We start from the raw sequence: 17,381 nt of genomic DNA on the forward strand, positions 1-17,381 counted from the left end.
AGGCAGATTTTTCCCTTAGGCTCATGTAGCCAGTCCCATACAAAATTATGAAATAAGCAAAATTTATCTTGGAAATCTCCTTTGTACTTTCCTCCATTAAACTGTATTACAAAATGCAGTGCTTTTTTTCTCTGGTTCACCCCAAGCTGAAAACTGACTCTCTTTGACACTTCAGTTTTAAGCCTGACTCTCTCCTGGAGTATTTACATTTGAAGTCCCATCTCTTAACTGTTGAGTAAAAGAACCTCTCTTAAAGGAATCGTTTAACCATCAGGAAGCAGAGAGGTTTGGAATTACTAGAGGATAAAGGAATCCTTCCTAGAGAATCTCTAATTTCACAACCAACTGTGACTTTAAGAGGTCCAGCTTGTTCATATCTAGTCTAATTTCTAAAGTACTTAGCATACTCAACTCTCTAGGTTAAGTTTTAAATTGACAAGAAAGGTACACAGAGTCTGAGAAGGCAATAACAATCACCGAGCAAACTGTACATTCATCAAAAGTTAACTAAGGAATGCATCAGTGAAGACATTCATTCTAAATAAGCAGATATAATCCCTGATTTATATTCAATTATTTGTGATTAAGGTGAAGTAGCTTTTCTCATCAATTTATCTATTTAATTATTCAGTAGGGATGTGGACTTTAACCAATTTATGAACAATATCTTATTTCTCTTCATAATTGAGAGAACCACCAGTAAAATAAGCAGAATTTCCATAAATTGATCAACTGAGATCTCTAAAATGTTGATTGCTATAAACAAAATAATAAAGGTCAATAGAAAAATAGAAGTTTACCCAAACCTTCCAGATTATGCCGCCAGACTGCCTGGTTTCAACTTAGGTTCTGCCACTTACTTGCCTCAATTCCTTATCTCTAGACTTGAAATAATAATAGTACCTACATCATGTGACTGCTATGAGAATTAAGTTAGTACTTTAAAGTGTTTAGAACCATGCTAGGCACTCTGTAAGTGCTTGCTAAATAAAATACTATAATTTTATCTCTTTCCTGATTCTGATGGCAGTCAGTTAGGTCTACAAAATGGCTCCATAAATCTGATGTATAATTCAAATTGTCATTGAATGTACACATCTATATCCAGTTAACTTACTGCCTTGAGCATGGTGCAAGTGAAGAAAATATTATTTCACTTCACTGTATGGTTGTAGGTGTCAACACTTCAAAAATGCATTTTCTCTTAAGGGAAACTGGACATTAGGGTATGAATGATTTATTGCTACTTGGTTATGTTATGTTTATAAAATGAAGGACAGCACAGTTTTGTCTTCAAAACCCCTAACACTTTTTTTCAATAGCTTTATTGAGGTATAATTTACATACTGTAAACTTCACCCTGTCATCAATAAACAATACTAGTGTTCATTGAATGGCTATTACATTCCAGGCAATAAACACAAATTGTTTCATTTAATCTTCATAAAAATCCCTTAAGGTAGGTATTATTATACTCAATTTTATGATTAAAGGGTAAGAACTTTGCAGCTAAAGGTTGAAGTGAGGTTTGAATTTATCTCCATATGGCTCTAATATATGTTTTCCACATTCTGCCGCTTCCCTTCAGAAAATTACTTTGTTCTCTTTCAGAGAGTGACTGGAAAAAGGGGGGAAATGTGACTTTTAGAGGGTAGCCGTGGTTAGAGAAACTCTCAGTCTTTTAACCCGTCAGGAGAAAAGCCAGAAATAACAGTCACTGAAAGTTGTTTTAAAACTCTCAATTCAAGGTTGGCATGATAATGCAAAATAGTATTATGATGCAGAAATAAGCAATCATAATCATAATACTGATATACACAAATCATAATGCGAATGTACACTACTTTCACTTGGAAGGATTCATCACTTTCTACTAGCGTAACTACACCTTCCTTTATTGCATTCTCACCAAATGAGTTAGGGTTTAAAATGGGGAAACAAGAGAAATGATGCAGGGATTCTGGCCCATCTTTTAGGCTTTTCACATCAATATGGTATGTTAAAATCAAACCCCTGGACATCATGCTCGGGAATACTTAAGTAATTTTGCCACAATTCATTTATTAAACAAATATTTAGGTGATTTTTACATGTCCAGTAGTACTGTGCTAACCACCAGGTATACAGAGGTTAAAACAAAAGATGAACCCAGTTCCGGCTCTTAAGGAGTTTACATTTTAGTTCAGGCTTTCATAAGGAGAGGCAATGAGTGTGCTGTACTGTATAGCACGTGGGCTCTTGAACCAGCCTCTCCACTCATCTCTCCACCTGCTGTGTGACCTTGGCATTTGATTTTTAAGCGACTCGATTTTCTATTTTGTAACATAATCGTTGACTTCAAATGAAAGACATATCTAGTTTCATTTGAGGTGTACTGCACCACAGGAAGATGGGGCTGAGAAATGTTACTCTTGTATAAAGAAGAGGGTTTCTCGCACGTTTCCTTCCTTTAGTATCTGGCATTATTCAATACTGTCCATATTCTACTCGCTGTTCACCGATGAAGTGGGACATGTTTTTCACCGCAGCTTAGTCGTCTGGGTGTGCCTGGGGGGGCGTCACAAAGAGCCTATAAAGGGTCCCCACCTACAATGGGAGTAAGAGCGCTGGAAGGAACCCCGGAAGGGCATGGAGACCAAGCGTTCGGTTTCGGAATGTTTTTTGTGTGTGCCCATATTCACCGAGCTTGGGTTCTGCTGCTCTTAACGAAAAGCCCAGTCAGGGAGCTGCTAAATTTTCTGCCATATCTTAGCCGTCCCCACGCCCCCCCCCCCCCCCCCCACCCTACCTCACCCCCAAGCGTGAGTGAATGCGCAAATAAGGGTTTTCAAGGCGTCAGTGGGAAAGAGGGAGGGGAAGGCAACGCCGAGGATGGGAGGACAGGGCGGTGGCATCCCTCTAGCGAGAGAGCGCCGGAGCCCTCGGAGGCAAGGAGAGCTAAAACCCTGCTGTTCCGGTCAGAGGAGGCCAAGGCAAGATGCTGGACGGGCGGGGACCGATTGGGGGCAGCAGACCATGGCCGCGCACCTAGTCCGCCCCCGGGGCCTCCTCTTGTCCCGAGGACCACCCCCGCTCCCGGTGTCTTTTGGTTTCGACCGGCCGACTGGGAGGGGCCGTGGGGACGCCATTCCCATAATGCTCTGGGGCGTGCCGCCGCCGTCGCTGCCACCTCCCCTACCGCTAGTGGAAGAAGATGGCGGAAGGCGGAGCGGCGGATCTGGACACCCAGCGGTCTGACATCGCGACGCTGCTCAAAACCTCGCTCCGGAAAGGGGACACCTGGTAAGAGAAAGGGGTTGAGATGCCCGCGGTTGCCCGAGGATAGTGGAGAAGAGGGCGGGAGCCGCGAGCTGGTGTCTTTCGCTAGTGACAGGTGCGGGCAGGTCTGGCGGCGGCCGCCGGGGTAGCAGGATTTTGGCTGCTTCTGAAATGTTGGGGCAAAGGCTGGACTCTAGTGAGGGTCAGGGTTCGCGGCTTGCCAGGGCCTGCTGAAAGGTGTCCGGAGAGCGGCGGCGGCGGCGGCGGCGGCTCTGACTCGTGCGGTTCTCTTCTTCCTCTTTCCTTCCGTAGTGCCGCTCCCACCTCAGGCCTTCTCGAATGATGGGTTATAGTGGTTTGGTTTGAGTCTTATATACGCTGTTTTGACAGGTCCCGGTGCCGCGGCTTATCACGATCTCACTGGCTTTACTTCTCTGTTCATTTCCTTTCCTAGAATTGTCGGCGTCCAAGTTCCCTTTTATTCTGATTCTTGTAGTCTTCCGGGAGGCAGGCTGCAGGATGTTTGCGGTCTGTACTACACAGGTGGCATGTCAGTGCCCCACATAAGAGAAAGAAACCCTAGTTTCCAGTTCCTTGTCAAAGGAGGGAGAGAAGTGGGGAACCTTAGGCTTATGAGAGACCACGTGGTCTTGTGCTTTAGTGGTGGCTTGATAAAAGCCGGCAGCGTTTCTGTTAGACTTGCAGCCCTTCCCTTCTGTTTGAAGGATAACGTAGGCCTGCAAAAAGTAGATAAGTCCACTTGAGGCTTAACTTAACTGCTAATATTCGAACTTGTAAAATACCAAAGGATATACATTTATAATACTGAAGGATGTATGTGGACATTTTCACACTTGTCGGCTATATCAGGTGGCATCTAGAATAACTTAAATATGTGAATATGTAACATAATTTAAAATTCCTTATTTTGGGGGAAGGATGATATGCCTCTTCATTATAATAAAAAATATTTTCACTTCCCACTGTTACCATAACAGTAGTATATAATTTATAGTGTTTCACTATGGCATAGTGGAAGGAGCAATAAGATTTAGACCTGAGTTATGTCACAGTTTCACCACTCAACTTGCAGTATGACTTTGAGGAGAGTTAATTTAAATCATTGCACCTCAGTATCTTCTGTAAAATGGACAGTATTTTATTATAAGGGTTTTATCTTGATTCGTTTTAATATCTTAAGAATTTCATGTTTATGAAATACTAAATTTTAGTTACCTTCTGCTCTTTACTCTTGACAAAAGGCTGTGATACTGGGATCATTTTCAGTTAAGCTAATAGGTGGCAGATTTAGGACCGTAATTTAACCTTGATCTAAGTCTTTTTTTTTTTTTCTTTTTTGGTAGGCTATATACTATGTTTATATGATAGAAATCCCTAAGGATGTAAATATATACTTGTTTCATTATATCAAAAAAGTAGAATCTTCAAGTGACTTAATAATAGTTGTTTTTGACCTGGCAGGGTGGCTCACGCCTGTAATCCCAGGACTTTGGGAGGCCAAGGAGGGAGGATCACTTGAACTCAGAAGTTCGAGACCAGCCTGGGCACCACGGCAAAACCCCGTCTCTACAAAAATACAAAAAATTAGCTGGGCATGTTGGCACGCCTGTGGTCTGAGCTACTCAGGAGGCTGAGGTGGGAGGATTGCCTGAGCCTAGGAAGCAGAGGTTGCAGTGAGCTGAGATCTGGCCACTGCACTCCAACCTGGGCAACGTGAGACTCCATCTCAAAAAAAAAAAAAAAAAGTTATTGTTTTTATTATAATGTTAGTAAGATGTTTATTACTGTGGGGAAATTGGACATTTCCTAGGACACCCATGTTTACCTTGGCTTGTGGAATGACAAATAAGTCCCTGCTTACTATTGTAAGTTAAAGAACATTTAAAAATTCTTAGTTCGCCCAACCTGTTACCACCTTATTTAAAAAAGTGAATTTCCTTGAAATAGAAATCTATTAAGTCTATAAGTTAAAATACAAGTATTATTGTCTCATTAATGTCACGTTTTTGTATATAGAGTAATTTGGTGTTGACACTACAGGATGATAAGAGCAATATGTGCATTGTGGGTGTTTAACTTTATAAAGTTTGGTATTTTCAAATGAGTATATTTTTGCTTTTTGACAAAATTAATGTAAATTGTTTTATATATGTGCGCTTGTGTGTATAGCTCTATAGGTACAAACTGTGTTTCACTATATTGCCCATGCTGATCTTGAACTCCTAGCTTCAAGTGATCCACCTCAGCCTCCCAAAATGCTAGTATTACAAGTATGAACCACAACTGAATACAAGAGGCTCATAAATTTGAGTCACGTCGGTGCTTTTACTTTAAATAAAAGTAAACTGAGGACCACATATTTAGATAAAAGCAGATTGTGCAAGTTTATTCTCACGTTAACTTTCTCTTAAAGGAAAAAAACTGCGAGAGAAAGAAGGTACTGGGAACTGCAGAAACCAGTTTGATTTATTTGTAAGCCAGTTTATTTGCAAATTAGCAAGTGAAACCTGTTCAAAAACAAAGTAGTATAGAGCAAAAAATTGATTCAGAGTTTTAAAGAGAATAATTTCATAAGTATGAATTTGATGATGAACTTACAAGTACAGAGCTGGTCAGGATATGTATTAATTTAGTTTATGTTTTTGGAACTCACTAGAAAGTTGTTTTTCCTTTTAATACCTTTTTTTAATCTTTGAATCAGGTTCTTTGAAATTTACCATATGGAATATTGTCTTGGCATATAGTATGTAACTGTCTAGGAAAGACTGGGCTATTGAGAAAGAGTGGTAGGCTTACCATAAGTTTATTCTTGAAAGTTTAATACACATATTTGAAGTTATAGTCAAATGCATCACAGTGAATAAATTTCACTTATTAGCTCTTGAGTACTTTGCAGGTAATGACTGTCTCATGGTGACTTGGGTAACTAACTTCCATACCTAGGCAAGTATAAAGATTTATTTGATTCTGTGTAAGTACTGCAGTTTCTCTTTATTTGTAAGCAGTAAGTGATTTTTATCTAAAAACTGATTTTCTAGAGATGAAAATAAGTTACACAAGTGTGAGATGAAGAGAAACATACTTTATGATGTATTTGGTTCTAGACTTTATATTGAGAAGTAAATCAAAATTAATACAAGAGAGTAATACCTTTTTAAAAAGCATGAAGGTGGCACTGATTTGTATAAAGAGTAAAGCAGTCTGAAAATGATATTTGTTGATCTTTATTTCAATTCCAACAAGAGATCAGAAAACCATGAACAAGGTTTAGAGTTTAGGAACTATAGGAAAGAGATAAATAAACTAGAATTATATAGCTTAGGATGAATTAAAAACAATTTTCAAATACATGGTGGTTTCTTCTGATGAGACAAAAAGATAATTTGCTTAAGGTACATATGCGTATCTTAGGAACATATTTAAAGAATGGTAGTGTGGCCGGGCGCGGTGGCTCAAGCCTGTAATCCCAGCACTTTGGGAGGCCGAGACGGGCGGATCACGAGGTCAGGAGATCGAGACCATCCTGGCTAACACGGTGAAACCCCATCTCTACTAAAAATACAAAAAACTAGCCAGACGAGGTGGCGGGCGCCTGTAGTCCCAGCTACTCGGGAGGCTGAGGCCGGAGAATGGCATGAACCCGGAAGGCGGAGCTTGCAGTGAGCTGAGATCTGGTCACTGCACCCCAGCCTGGGCGACAGAGCGAGACTTCGTCTCAAAAAAAAAAAAAAAAAAAAGAATGGTAGTGAATGAGTTACAAAGAAAATTTGTAACTCACTTGGGTTATAAAATTCTCTCTTTGGAAAAAAATGCTTTTGAGACAGTCTCGCTGTGTTGCCCAGGCTAGAGTGCGGTGTGTGGTCTCGGCTCACTGCGACCACCTCCAGGGTTCAAGTGATCCTCCCACCTCAGCCTCCTGAGTAGCTGGGCCTACAGGCACTGGCCACCACGCCCGGCTAAGTTTTGTATTTTTAATAGAGACAGGGTTTCCCCATGTTACTGAGGCTGGTCTCGAACTCCTGGCCTCAAGTGATCTGCCCACGTTGGCCTCCCAAAGTGCTGGGATTACAGTTGTGAACTACCTGTAAAATTTCCAGTCTGGAAATTTTTTAAGAAATAGCCCTACTGTGAGTAAATAAAACATAACCACAAATCATCCGAAGCGCTGCTTCATTTTCCCCATTTTTATTAAATGTTATTCATCTGCCAATCATTTTCAGTAATTTTTATGTGTGATTATGTTAAGTAACAATGTGTAGTTAACTTTTGCAGTTTAGCAAAACATTGCATGCCATTTTTGTATAAACCCTAATAACTGTAGTAGATTTAAGGTAACTTTACAGAGTAATTTGTGTGTAGAGTCATTTAAAATCTCTATGACATTTTCATTTCAACAATTGCCAAAGAATCTGATCAATGAAGTTTTAGGCCAGAGGCATTGATTTCAGTTTTTACAGCTTTCTGTCCGTTCCTACTTTTACTTAGAAATCTTTGAGGCTTAATTTTATTTGATCCCTTATGTTTGTGCAACTTTGAAACTGAAAGAAAATAACCTTATATTCACAAATCCCTTAATAATGAAAAGGAACACTATTAACATGAATTTCAAAATATTTATTGTATACTTGAAGACATTTTTATATTACTATTACTTTTAAAATTAATTTTAGTAGTGCCTGGGTATTTAGAACCAGAGTAGGGTATATACTACATCATTTATAGGAAATGAAACCAAAAGGAAAAACTTCTTTAGTCTTGGTAAATTGGTGAAAACAAGGACAGAGATAGTGACCTTAAGACATGTTTCACATCTTAGATGCTTAAAAATCTAGGAAAGCAACTTTTCTTAATTTAAGCCTTTTTCGTGAGTTTTTAAATGACTTCTGTTAGTGAGTTCAGGGTTAATGTACCCAAATAGACTAGGAAGGTCCAGAGCTAGTCAATGATTTCATTTATCTGCTTGGTGGAGTTCAGGCTTTATTTTTTTCTAAATTATAGCGTTTTCCTAGTAGCAGGTATAAGGCATTAAATGACCTTTTTGCATAATGGTTTTGTGACAGTTAACAATTTTGCTTCTACATAAGTATAACAAGATAAAATTAGTTTGTCAGGTCATGACCTGTAATATTACATTTAAAAACACTATGTGCCAGGTACTGTTATAAATGCATATTGACTTATTTACTCATCGCCATATTACCACAATTCTGGGAATTGGTGTTATTCACATTTGACAAAATAGGAATCATAGGCTCAAAAAGGTTTTCACATAGTGTTATAGCTGGGATTTGAACCCAGTAGTTTAGGTCTTTAGTTTGTGCCCTTAAAGCACCGTACCACATTGCCTCTTACTTTATTTAAAAAGAATTTTTTTTGAGACGGAGTCTCGCTTTGTCACCCAGGGTGGAGTGTAGTGGCATAGTCATAGCCCATTGTAGCTTCAAACTCCTGGGCTCAAGCAAACTTCCTGCCTCAGCCTCTGAAATAGCTGGAACTACAGGTGTGTGCCACCACACCCAGCTAATTTTTAAAATTTTTGTAGAGATGGGATCTTGCTATGTTGCCTAGACTGGTTTGAAACTCTTGACCTCAAGTAATCCTATGACTTCAGCCTCCCAAGTATTAATAGCTAGGATTACAGGTGTGAACCCCTATGCCCAGCCTCTGTCTCTTATTTTAAAGATTCATTTTTTAAAAAAAGTAGATTCACTTTAAAAAGAAAAGAACCTATTTTTCTCTTTATAGGAAGTCTATTTTATATTTAGTAGCAGAATTCTACCATTTTATCCCACACTTGTCTCTTGTGACTGTTCAGTTTAGATATGATAGAACATGTAGGAAATCCTAACACCTTGCTTCTGGAAATTAAAACATGCGTAAAGATTGATAGGTGAATAATTGAATGTACAGAGCAAATGTCATTTTGATCCACAAGTACATTCAGAAAAAAAAATCTGAGGTCATTTACTATTGAGCTTTTAAATTTGAATTGTTTGTCAGTAATCATAAGCTCTTATTAGAGATGATATGACCCCTTCGCATAGTTTTACAGAAATAACCCATCTTGCATAAAGTACAATCTTGTAGGCTATTTTGTTTCAGAGTTTGGTCTATATTTTTAAAGTATGGTATTGGTTTACTATAAGCCATAAATACATAAGGCTTTCTTCTTGGACTTAAATCCATATGAACCACTCAGCACAGAAAATGCAAATATGAATGCATTATTATGTTCCATGTTTACTAACTGATTTTTCCCTAGAGATAACTCTTAAAGAATTTTTGAAGTGAAAGAACATTTAAATTAAGATAATGGAAGATATAATGATAATAGAACAGTCAATTTTGCTATCTTAGTTTTGAATTTACCTATCTTATGATGTGAGTTTAGAGTGATTCTTCTTTTTTTCACTGAAAATCACTTTATTAATAAGCCGTGATTATTGACAAAAGTGAATTGAAACTATTGGGTATATTGGTAGAGAAATAAAGGGAAGGTAGAGAACAATTGATAAAGGTTGATTATGTGCATTATGAGATTTGAACCTCAAAATAAGGACCAAAATGTATATTTATATGGCTTATAGATGAGGAATCTGAGAGAAATTAGCTTGCTCATAGTTTACTGCCAGCGGACATTTATTAAATGCTTAGTCTGTCGAAGCCACTATTTTAAATGCTTTACACTTAGGCAGTCTTTAAAGTACATGCTCTTATTACACTTCATTTTATCTTTGATGATTTCAGACCTGGTTTAAATACCTGATTTATAAAGACTTAAAGTACTAGATACTGTCTAATACTAAGAATAGATCCTTAGTATTAAAAATGGTTTTTTGCTGTCACTACTCGACTGTAATTCAAACAATATGTCGTTAAACCATGGGAATTTCTCTTTTTTCTTAGTCCTTGTATAGAATTTTTCAACAATTACTACTTTTTTCTTCCCTGAGTAATGTCAGTCTAACTTGTTCCTTTTATTTTAATTTCCTCACTTACCACTGTAATTCACTTCTGTGTCTCATATTCATTCCTCTGAAGCCACTTCCCCAGACTCTTTCTCCCATTTATCCTTTAAACAGGGAATGTAGATCCTTTAAATTTTATCACCCAGTTTATACAAAAGTCACTATTCAAGAAATCTAGCATAAGCCTAGTAAGTAGCCTCAGTTTTGGATACAGATTAAAATTATTTTAGGGAAGGGTCAAAAATGGCTCCTTACAAAGGAGGAAATAAGTTCCAATTATAATATAAAACAAAATCCCTGCCGGATTAACCTGCATTTAGTTATGCCTGGACTTCCTTTACTACTTTCATCACTAAGATTCTACATGGTTTCGTTATAGCTCTCCAAAAAGAAAAGAGTAATGATGTCTTTTTTTTCCTCCAAGGAAAGGAGAACTAAGAATGCTAACTGTCCCTTCCATTCTCCTTTTAGTTTTGAGAAGACCCGAATATTAATGTGGTAATTCCCCACCGTAAGAGAAAATCATTTAGCAGAAATACCAGTAGAAAGGACTTCCTTTGTGAAAGAAGTCAAAGATCTCACAAACAAGTTCAAGGGTGGCTCTGAGGCCAGGGTATTCTAAGTTTAGAGCTAGTTAAATCAAAACCTGAGAACGTTAGAGACAAACTTACTTAACTGAAAAGAGCATCAAGTTCCTTGCTCCAGGTAGAAAAGACCTGGTAATCTGGATTGATTTCTATTATTTACCCATATGTTTTTACAGCTTGACAAAATTTTAACAGTTTAGTCAAGAGATTTGCCTTTGATAAAAAGATAAGGAAATTTATATTCATACATTTGAATGGATTTCAAGCTGAAGAACTTTTTAATTCTCAGGTGAGGTGTAGCTAAGTAGTTATATGTAACACATAGTTGTGGCTATGGTTTTCAGAAACTTATTGCTCATTTGCTATGTTAAGAGCTTTTTACTATGTTGAGAGCATTTTAAAAGTTCTCTAGATAGGTTCCTTATATAATGTAATACATTTATCCCATATATATTACATATATGAAATACGTGGTAGTATTCTCATTTTACCAGTACAGAAACTGAGTTAAATTTATATGGTCATAACACTTGGCAGTAAAGCAGGAAGTCTAACATACAGCTTGCGTTTTAAATTCTAACTGTACTGCCTGCCTATGCGTGATAGAGCCATACCCAGATTATGGAAGCAACATTTTGAAAGACAAATACTTGAAAGTATTAAAATCAAGAAATGATAGCTTTGTCATACTTGTTAAACACCATTTTCATTTGTTACTAATATCAAGAGCCTCTAGAATTTTCTGAGTCCTCTTGGTTTAGCCTTCTAGTCTCAGCAGTCTCATTTCTAACTAATATGTCTCTGTTTTGATACAGATAGTGTCTCCCATTTCCTGCAAATTATTTGCTTTTTCCTGCTTTGGAGGCCTTTATACACCATTTCTGTTGTTTCCAATACTTCTTACTAATTACTGACTTTCATTTCAAAACCTAGTTCAAAGTCAGTCTTTAAAACCATCTCTAATTTCATCCAAATTTGTGGCCCTTCCATTCTTTGCTTTTAAAATATATATGTATATATAACAGCTTTATTGTGATGCTATTCACATACGTTACAATTTGCCCAGTTAAAGTGGACAATTCACTGGGTTTTAGTATGCTCACAGAGTTGTGCAGCCATGACCATAATCAATTTTGGAATATTTTCATCATCCCAAAAAGGAACCTCATACCCATTAGTAGTCACCTCCCACTTCTCCCCCAAACTCCTCTGCTCTAGGCAGCTACTAATCTATTTTCTGTCTTTATACATTTGCCTATTCTGAATATTTTATACAAATGGAATCATATAATATGTGTGATTTTTGCATCTTTTACTTAACATAAATGTTTTCTAGGTTCATGCATGTTATAGCATATGTCAATATGTTATATATTTTTACTGCTGAGTGATACAGTCATGAGTCACTTAATGACAAGGATAACTTCTGAGAAATGTGTCGTTAGGCAATTTTTTCGTCGTGTGAACATCTTAAGAGGGTACTTACACACATCTTGATGGTATTATCTACTACATACCTAGGATGTATTGCCTGTTGCTCCTAGGCAAAAAAAAGAAAAAAAAAAAAAAAAGCAAAACTGTACAACATGTTACTGTAGTCAATTCTAATATAATGGTAAGTATATCTAAACATAGAAAAGGTAGAATAAAAATACAATATTACAATCTTTTTTGTTTTTAGAGACAGGGTCTGGCTCTGTCACCCAGACTGAAATGCAGTAGCCCGATATTGGCTCACATTACCCTTGACCTCCTGGGCTTAAGCAATTCCACTGCCTCATCCTCGCAATTAGCTAGAACTACAGGCAAGCACCACTGTGTCTTATTTTTTTATTTTTTATTTTTTTGTAGAAATGAGGGTCTTGCTATGTTGCCCATGCTGGTCTTGAACTCCTGGCCTCAAGCAATCCTCCCACCTTAGTCTCCCAAAGTGTCAGGATTATAGGCATGATTCACTGTGCCTAGCCAGACAATGTGTCTGTTAATTGACCAAAATGTTACGTGGTATGTGACCATATCCCATTGTATAGATATAACACATTTGATATATCCATTTATCAATTGATAGACATTTGAATTTCCAATTTTTGCTTATTTTGAATAATCCTGCTGTGAACATCCATTGCAAGTTTTCATTTCTCTTGTGTATATACCTGTAAGTGGAATTGCTAGGTCCCTGTTTAACGTTTTAAGGAACTGCTAAACTGTTTTTCTAAGTGGCCGTAATTTTACATTGCCACCAGCAGTGTATGAGGGTTCCAGTTTTTTCACCTCCTTGTCAGCACTTGTTATGTTCTTTTTTTTTATATATGGCCATCTTAGTGGGTGTGAAGTAGTATCTCATTGTAGTTTTGATTTGCATTTTCCTCATAGGTAATGATGCTTATTGGCCATTTGTATGTCTTTTGGATGTCTGTCCAGATTCTTTGCCCACTTTAAAAATTTGGTTATTTTGTCTTTTTATTATTGCTTTGTAAAAGTTCTCTAGATACAGGTTCCTTATCAAATAGTTAATTTGCAAATTTTTCTCCCATTCTGTGGGTTTTCTTTTTACTTTCTTGGTAATGTCCATTGAAACATAGAAGTTTTTATTTTAATGAAATTCAATTTGTCTGTTTTCCTTAGTCACTTTTGCTTTTGGTATCATGTCTAAGAAGGCTTGGCTTAACTCAAGGTCATGAGGATTTACTCTTATATTTTCTTTTCCAAGTTTTATAGTTTTAGCTCTTACATTTAAGTCTGTAATTCAACTGAGTTAATTTGTTGTGTATGTGGTCAGGGGAGAAGTTCAATTTCATTATTTTGCATGTGGTTATCCAGTTGTCCCAAAACTATTTGTCAAAAATATAATTCTTTCCCTGTCTTGATATTAACTGTAATCAATTAACTGTAAAAGTGAGAGTTTCTAGATTCTCTGTTTGATTGACATACATGTGTATCCTTTTACTAGTACCATATTATAACTGTATAGTAAGTATAGTAACTGTATAGTAAGTTTTAAAATCTGGAACTGTGTCCCCCAACAACTTCTCAAGTTTGTTTTGGCCCTCTTCTCTTACTAGTTTATACTATGTTGAAATGTTGTTTTGTAAATATTCTTAAATATAAGTCTGTATTTCATTACTCCATATAAATGACACACTCCTCTTTTTTGCAGCCCGCCTTCTTCTGTCATTCGAAATCTACCCCATCTCTTTATTTCTTAGAGGTATCTGGTATAATAGTATTTGCACAGTGAATGCTTTGTGTCATTTAACCCGTGGATCTCTCTTCCATTCCTAATCTCATGCCCCAAAAGCACAAACAATGCACTATCTTAAGAACATAGATAAGTGTGCTAATTACCAAAAACACATTTACTGTACCTGGAAAATGTAAGACAACAACTTCCGCAGATGAAAACAACCTGGCATCCTAAAAGGAGGCTAAACTCACATTAATCCTTCAAATGAAAAAATAGTCACATCATACCCTTTAAATAATGCTTTAAAACACTCAAAATTATTTATATTGTTTGTGGAAATACAGTTATTTAAGAAAAGCATAAAAATATTCATGGAATGATAAATACTAAATCAGAGTAAGGGTATCCAAGAGAGGGACCCATGGGGGGCTATATATTAGTATTTATAATTATTGTCTTTAGGTGCTTGTTTTGATGGTATGTATATAGATGCTTGTTATTATTATTCTAAGTTTAATGTATGCCTGCATATGATACAAAATACTTTTAAAAAGCAAAGTTGATTGTAAGAGCTTTTTGTTTCGAGGAAGTCCCAATTTTTCTTAGTTTTTTCTGTTTTTACTTTAATATTGTTAATATCAAACCCAATTCTTCCAGTGTAGAAAAGTTACACAGAGCTGAGGGAATTTATGTAATCAGAGTCAAATGTTATTATCATTTCCTTCTTGCTTCATATATGCTTATCACGCTTATATGTCACATGGTTACAAGATATCTTTAGTATGGAGAGACATACACATTTAAGATATTAATGATCATGTATGTGTATTCTGGATGAATAGTTTAAAAACAATCTTACTTGGCCTCCTTCTTGAGCTTCTTATTTGTCTTAGTTTGGATCTAAAAAGAGGTCATAAAAATTATTTATTACTAAGTGGTGAATTTAATGTGCGGAGCAGAAAATAGGTTAGAAATGCATGGAATCTCAAAATTAAGCTATAAAGAGATGGTAAACTGTTCCATTGGTTTGAGCGAATTTCATAGTTTTATTTGTTTAAGTTTTACTGAAACCATGAAATTCTGAGTCTTAATTTGTGGTACTTAAAAAAAAGTCAGTGAAATAATCTGATTTATAATAATTTAAAGTACTAGATGCTGCCAGTATCTCCTTAGTGTTGAAAATTGTTTTATGCTATCACTACTCAAATATAATTTAAGTATTTTGTTAAATAAGAGAATTAGTCATAAGAATGAATTAGTATCCAGAATTGTTTCTGCCATTCTGCACAAGATGATTATATTTTTCTGAGACCAAGTGTGCTACATTGGATCAGGCTGAGATTTTTGTGTGTTTTTTTACTTATAAAAGGACTGCCTATGCCTACTCTGTACAGAGGCAGATAGGATTTCAAAAAATAAACATGGTTATATTTATTTTAATATTGGGCAATTAAACAGGAACTTTATCTGAAAGTTGTCAGCATAAACATGTATAAATCAACAACAACAAAAACATTGTGCATTTACTACCTCTCTGGTTTCCTAAATCCTGCTGTTGGAATTTCTGCATATTCCTTTTATACTCTGTTGTATCTGGGACTATTTCTTAATCATTTATTGGTCCTTGTATATCTTTCTTAAATTTGCTTCTAGTGTAAAAGCACCAAACAACTTTTGAAATTCTCCTCTTTCTCCCCACCAACTCCAAAATCTTTTACATTCAAATAGTAGCTTTACTATATTTGAACAGTGTCTTAAAATTGACTCTGAAGCCTCCAGCTTCTCTGAAGCCATTGAAAATTATTCTATCCAGACCATAATACAAATTATTTATCATGCCTTCAGAATATTTAGCACCATACAATTTAGATCTTTTTGAAGTACTCATGTTAATATAACTATATGTAAGTTTTTGATTTAGTATTTCACATGTATTTGATCGTTCAGTAATCTTGTGAGGTAGTCCTAGTGGTCTTCATGAAATGTAAACCGAATCATATCTCTTTACAGTTAAAAATCTTTCAGTGGTTTTCAACGTACTTGAGATGAAATCCTTGTCATTGCATTAAAGGCACTATTTAGTTCGGTCTCAGTCAAACTCTCTAGTCTCATCTACCATTTCTCCCCTACCTTGTCATAAACTCCAACTTCATTTAGTCAGTTCCTTCAACACTCAAAATTCCCAAAGTCCTTCTGGCCTTAGCATGTCATCTTCATTCAGTTTAGATACTTTTTCTTACCACTTTTCCTGGAGTAACTCTTATTCAGAGGCTAAAACATTATTTTTTTAGAGAGATTTTCATTTATTCTAAATAGGGCCCTCATTATATGCTTTCATAGCTCCCTCTACTTTTCCTTCACAGCACTTAACAATATTTTACTAAGTATCTTGATTGCTTCCTTTTTCTCGCTCCTCCACTGGACTCTTGAGTTACATGAACAAAGGGACCTTGACTGTTTTGCCAGCGACTCTATTCATCTGAAGTATTTTTTGAATGTATGAATTCCCATTTCTAAGATGGACAGTCGAAAGGTTTTATTGCTGTAACTTTTCTAAGACTTCACAGCAAGTAGTGTCAAAAGTAGAAGTTTGGTGTGGTGCTTTTTCTATAGTAAATTTAGAATTTATATCTACTCAAGTCTGATTTCAGGAGATAAGAATATATATAAACAAAAAAAATCATGAAAACAAATTGAGATTGGTATGACAAATTCATCCACAATTTAGTGTGGCAACCACATTTCTAGGAAACTTCTTCAGAGAACGGTAGTGTTTTTGTGTGTGTGTGATCTTAATTGATGTGAAAACATGAATCTTGTATAGGCACACGTGTGAACATTCGGACTCTTTTTCTTCTAAGTTTCTGATAGGCAAAGCTCTAACCCTAAAGATACCCATTTTGAAAATACTCATTTTCTCAATAAGTACAATGGATTATTAGAAATTGTTAGAATTTATCTTCTAAATAAGCCTTCCAGTTCTATTTATAGCTTGGTAATAATGTTACCATATCCTCTGCTATCTCACTTTTAAAAGTGAACTTGTTTCATAAAGAGGGAGTGTGGTACATGATTTGACTAAGAATCTGTTACATTTCTAGGTCTTTGTTAAATAAATGGAATTTAAAGTTTGGTGTAATGAAAAGAACACTGAACTTTAGAGTCTGAAAACTAGACTGCAGGACTTTGCGTACCCACCAAGTAGTGTTACGTGACCTTGATAAGTTATATAACCTCTCTGAATTTTGACTTTTCCTTCTGTTAAGAAGGAGGCTGGGCACAGTGGTTCACACCTGTAATCTCCACACTTTGAGAGGCCCTGGCAGCAGGGTCACTTGAGGTGAGCAGTTCAAAACCAGTCTG

The 17,381-nt window shown here is 36.3% G+C and overlaps 1 protein-coding gene across 3 annotated transcripts in view; it reads left to right on the forward strand.

Annotated features, from left to right (window-relative positions):
- Nucleotides 1-3,117: 3,117 nt before the first annotated feature.
- USP15 (ubiquitin specific peptidase 15) overlaps nt 3,118-17,381 on the forward strand; it is a 147,956-nt gene continuing 133,692 nt past the window's right edge. For all 3 annotated transcript variants that reach the window (XM_023225092.3, XM_023225093.2, XM_023225099.2), the window contains exon 1: nt 3,118-3,282. In XM_023225092.3, coding sequence (XP_023080860.1) covers nt 3,194-3,282 — 89 coding nt within the window. In that variant the 5' untranslated portion in view covers nt 3,118-3,193. The remainder of the gene's footprint in view (nt 3,283-17,381) is intronic.

This window comes from Piliocolobus tephrosceles, chromosome 10, assembly GCF_002776525.5.
Source record: "Piliocolobus tephrosceles isolate RC106 chromosome 10, ASM277652v3, whole genome shotgun sequence".
In the NCBI taxonomy this organism is placed as follows: Eukaryota; Metazoa; Chordata; class Mammalia; order Primates; family Cercopithecidae; genus Piliocolobus; species Piliocolobus tephrosceles.